The 4,445-nt window shown below is 70.4% G+C and overlaps 1 protein-coding gene across 1 annotated transcript in view; it reads right to left on the reverse strand.

The window, feature by feature from the left end:
- Nucleotides 1-1,572: 1,572 nt before the first annotated feature.
- Nucleotides 1,573-4,445, reverse strand: part of ARHGEF16 (Rho guanine nucleotide exchange factor 16) — a 21,022-nt gene continuing 18,149 nt past the window's right edge. The window contains exons 12-15 of the mRNA XM_039248291.1: nucleotides 3,980-4,168; nucleotides 3,097-3,164; nucleotides 2,560-2,661; nucleotides 1,573-2,078 (exon numbers count right to left, since the gene is read on the reverse strand). Coding sequence (XP_039104222.1) covers nucleotides 1,939-2,078; nucleotides 2,560-2,661; nucleotides 3,097-3,164; nucleotides 3,980-4,168 — 499 coding nt within the window. The 3' untranslated portion in view covers nucleotides 1,573-1,938. The remainder of the gene's footprint in view (nucleotides 2,079-2,559; nucleotides 2,662-3,096; nucleotides 3,165-3,979; nucleotides 4,169-4,445) is intronic.

Below are 4,445 nucleotides of genomic sequence, written 5' to 3' on the forward strand. Positions count from 1 at the left end.
GGTCTTAAGAGGCCAGCTGGGCTGGAGGCAGATCAGAGCGGCCTCCGATGGGGAGCAGCCAGGGTCTGGGCTGGGAGGGGCCCGGGGTCCCTGCTGGCCTGCCCTGGCCTTGGGGAGAGACCTCAAGCTAAGCGGAGGCCCCTCAGAGGGTCTAGAGTGGGCACAGGGGAAGCCCTGGCCTTCCACTCTTCACCCCCACCGCCCATGCCCACCCCCACCCCCCACCCGCCTGGTCTCCTCCAGGCCTCCAAGCAGCTGGGGTCCTGTGCTTCCTGATCCTGCTTTGAGAGGTTCCTGTCCTGAGCTGGTCTGGTCTGGCCCTGCGCAGGGTGGAAGAGGGGGGCCCAGCTCCCCCGCCCAGGGTCCCCGGATGTCCCTCACCTGGCTGAGCACCTTACTCCTTGCTTGCAAGGTGGGTGAGGCTCCAACCAGCCACTGCACAGACCGCGGCGGACCCGAGGTGGGGTCCTGGCCCCGGGTCGGGAAATTGAGGTATGATCTCAGGGCTTTCCAAACCCACTTTGCTTCAGTAACTGGAAAGGTTCCGGGCGGAGGGGGGGCAGTGGACAGGCCTGCCCTCTCCGAGGAGCGCGGGGGTCGGCTGGGAGAAGGAGCAGGCGGGCCTCCTTCGGGAGAGCTGGGCTTCCACAGCATGCCGCCCCCACCCCTGCCTGGCACACACACACAGGTGCACACGCGTGTGCACACGCCTGGCCTCGGCCACCAGCTGGCCCCACGGCAGCTCCGGGAAAAGAGCAGGGAGTTAACTCACAGGTGGGAAAGTCGAGGTCCCAGACCACCACCCGTGCAGGGAGTGGGAGGAGGTATGGGGGGCTGACTCTGTGCAGACCCAGCTGCAGACCCCAGCCCTGTCCTGGAAAACCCCTGCTTGCGCTGACCCAGGCCCGGCCCTTCCGACTGCCTGCGGCCGTGGAGGTCACCCTGGAGGTCAGTGGGGAGGCGTGCTCACCCCTCCTGGTGCTACACCCCTCCCCCATTCCGTGGGCAGAGCTGGGACAGCCCCTTAGCCCCACGGGGCCCTCCAGCTGGCTCAGGCCTGGCCTCCCCTCCCCACCTGGCGGGGTTCAGGCTGGGGGAGGCACTGGCTGGGAGTGGGGATCGCACCCCTGGCTTTCAGACCGGAGCTCCAGTGGGATCTGGGGAGCCCCCACCCCAAGACAGCACTGCCCAAGCCGAGGGGGCCCCTGGGTGTGGAGGAGGAATCTTCCCCACCTGCATGTCCAGGTCCTGGGGGAGCAGATGGGCCGTAAGGGAGGTGGGGGTTGGTGGGGCATCCCAGACGAGCCCCCAGACCCACTAGCCAGGCTGAGCCCTGCCAGGGAGCGTGGGGGGCAGGGAGCTGCTGGCCTTCCTTACCACGTTCCAGGTGGACAGTCAGCCCGAGGCCACAGACCAGCACGGGGCGCCCAGGAATGAGGGCCGAACAGGTCCCCGGGCCCCGACACAGCCGACCACACACGGGGGGCCCGTCCTGGCCGGGGGCACCCTGGGACTGTTGCAGGGACCCCCCTGGCCTCCCCCGAGGCGCAGACTCCCATGGAAAAGCAAGCGTTAAAGAAATACTTTAATGTCTGTGAAAACCTCAGTTGGGATTTCTGCTCTGGCACCACAGAGCCGGCCCCCTCCGGCGGGACCCCCTCTCAGAAAGCGGGGCCGCCCTGGACACGCCGGCCTTCTGTCCCGCGTGGGGGGCCGGAGAGGCGAGGGAGGGAGCTGGGCCCACGCCCTGCGTCAAGTCACACGCCCTGCAGGGCGGTGCCGCGGGCGCACAGGACGCGTGGGGGGCGCAGGGCCAGGCTGGCGAGGCCCTGAGAGCGGGCGGGGAGGCGACGGCGCGTGTGATCTCCCTCCCCGGGCGCGTCTGCAGCCGGCGGGGAGGCCCGCGGACAGTCGGGCTCCGGGGGCCGGGCCAGCGGGCTACACGCCGGTCTCCACACGCAGCCGCTCCATCCTGCGCACGTTGCCCTCCACGGCCACGCGGCTGGTGATGCACCGGGCAAAGTCCTCGGGGAACCAGCCCATCTCCCCGTCTCTCAGCCTCTCGCCGTACAACCATCCTGAACACAGATGTGGGGCGGGTGAGGGCAGGGCCCGAGCACAGGGCAGGGCTGCGGTGCCCTGAGCGGCTGTTCCAGAAGGCACCAGGCCTCGGCCCCTCCCTTACAGCAGACCACCGCCCGCTCCTGCCCGGGGGAGGGGGGGGCTGGCTCCGGGTCACAGGGGCTGCACTCCGTCCAGACAGCCGCGCAGGCCCCGAGCAGGCGTGTGGGGGGGTGTGCGGGAGAAGCAGAGCCGCCCTCCACCCACTTACGACAGAGCGACAAAACCCGATTCTGATCCTGTGACTCGGGGACACTGGAAGACACCCCTGATGCCCCAGGCCCCCACAAGCAGCAGCAGACACTGCGTCCAGGGGGCCAGGCTCAGGGTGGACTGCCCGCACCGGGGCGCTCTGCACCCCTGCGGGGCTGGCGGAGTAGCACCCACCCCCGGGCCCGGGCCTGGCCCCCCCGCCCCCCTGCCCCCTGTTACACTCACCGTCTTCCTCCTCCAGGACCAGGACCACGTCCGCCTGCTGCAGGCTGATCTCGTCCGCCTGCCTGGCCAGATAGGCCCTGGTGACCTCCACCTGGGGCAGGTCTGCGGGGCGGGCGGGGTGTCAGCGGGGCTCTCCGGCGGGGACGTGGGCTCCACCTCCCAGCACATGCCCTGTGGCCTGGTCGCGGCGGGGTCTGGGCTGGGGACATGGGCTGGGGACACGTGGCAGCTTCCCTCCGGAGGCCACGGACAGGCTGCTCCCGCCTGGCAGAGGGGGCACGTGGCGTCTACGGGGCAGGGCCGGAGCCAGGGTGACGGATCCATGGGCCAGCCGGCTCCGTCTGCTCCGGTCACCTCTCCCCAGTGCGGACGAGGAGGCCCTGGGACAGAGCGGGGTCTGCGCGCACAGACGGACACACACGTACCCGGGCAGGCGGCCCTGGGCGCAGGTGGGGGCGCGGACAGAGGCCAGACGATACCTCTTCGCTCCGTGTCCCCCCCCGCCCGGGCCGGGGAAGGGGCCGCGAGAGCACTCACCTCCCTTGCTGGCGGGGCCCTGCCTCTCCCTGTGCGTGAGCGCCACGGTCCAGCGGGCCCGGTCACTCCTGGGGCGGGACAGAGCATGGGTGAGGCCGAGGCCAACCCGCCAGCCGGGGGACCTCTGACTTCACAAGGCCCAAGCCCAGTGCCGGGACGGGGGTCACAGTCCTCCCCGGGGCCCCTGGGGCGCCCCCAGCCCCCGAGCTGTGACCCGCGGTGGTGGAGTCCCCGCGGCCCTGGCGCCCTTCTGTGACCCCCATAAACCAGTTCCCTGGGGGGCGGGTGTGGGAAGCCACAGGGAAAGAGGGGCGGCAGCCAGGCTTCACCCGGGCAGGCCGACCCCGCCCAGGGTCGCAGGCAACAGCTGCACCCCCAAAACCCAGGCTGCCCTGTTCCCTGGTGCCGGGCCCCAAGCCCACCGTCCCGCCCTCCCCTGTCTGCTGAGCCCCCTCCCTGCCAGCACCTCCCTGCGTGCTGCCCCACCCCCCACCGCGGTCTGTTCTGACCTCACCGCCCCCACCACGGGCACCCACACTCCAGCTCCACTGGCCTCGTGGCTGCTTCTCGGCAGAGGCCTCCTGCCCCAGGGCCTTTGCACTTGCAGTGCCTCTACCAGTCAGTAGCCCCCACCTGGCACTCCCCTCCCGGTCTTGTTTTCCTGCTTGGTTGGACCCCCAGACACAGCTGGCAGTCCAGCTGCTCGTTCTGTGGCTGACGTGTCCCCTCCCAGAAACGTGAGCTCTGTGAGGACAAGGCTATCCCCAGCCTCCCCCTGCGAGCCCTCCATACACTCACAGGGAGTCATAAAGCCCCTCCCCCTGGGCCCCCCCACTCAGGTGGAGTCATGAAGCCCCTCCCCTGGGAGCCCACCCCCACTCACGCGGAGTCCGCAGACAGTACGATCCTCTCCTGGCGGCCCTCGCTGTTGTGCAGCAGTGTCACCTGGAAGGGGTGCGGCACGCAGGAGCTGCGGCCGCCGCCCCCCAGCAGGGAGGGGTCGGAGGGCTCCATCTTCTGGACCCGGATGTGCTCCACGTGGGCGTAGTCCTGCACCAGGAAGCTGTCCTCGCTGCAGGGACACAGTGGGCGGCCTGGGTCCCCTGCCTGGTGGGGGCTCCTGAGAGCTGACCCCCCCCCCAGGAGCACAGCCTGTGTCTTCCTGTCCCTACAGGGAGAGACCTGGCCACCCACCCCACTCACCTGTCGGGGGGCCCAGGCCGCTGCAGTGGACAGGCCAGCCGGGGAGGGGCCCCCACCATGTGCCCCCAGCTCTGAGGTCGGAGTAGGCTCAGGTGACCCCCCACTTGGCTCCACCTGGTCCCCACCACAGGGCCCCGCGGCCCCGC

Source organism: Hyaena hyaena, unplaced genomic scaffold (assembly GCF_003009895.1).
Source record: "Hyaena hyaena isolate Hyena2069 unplaced genomic scaffold, ASM300989v1 scaffold_308, whole genome shotgun sequence".
Lineage (NCBI taxonomy): Eukaryota > Metazoa > Chordata > Mammalia > Carnivora > Hyaenidae > Hyaena > Hyaena hyaena.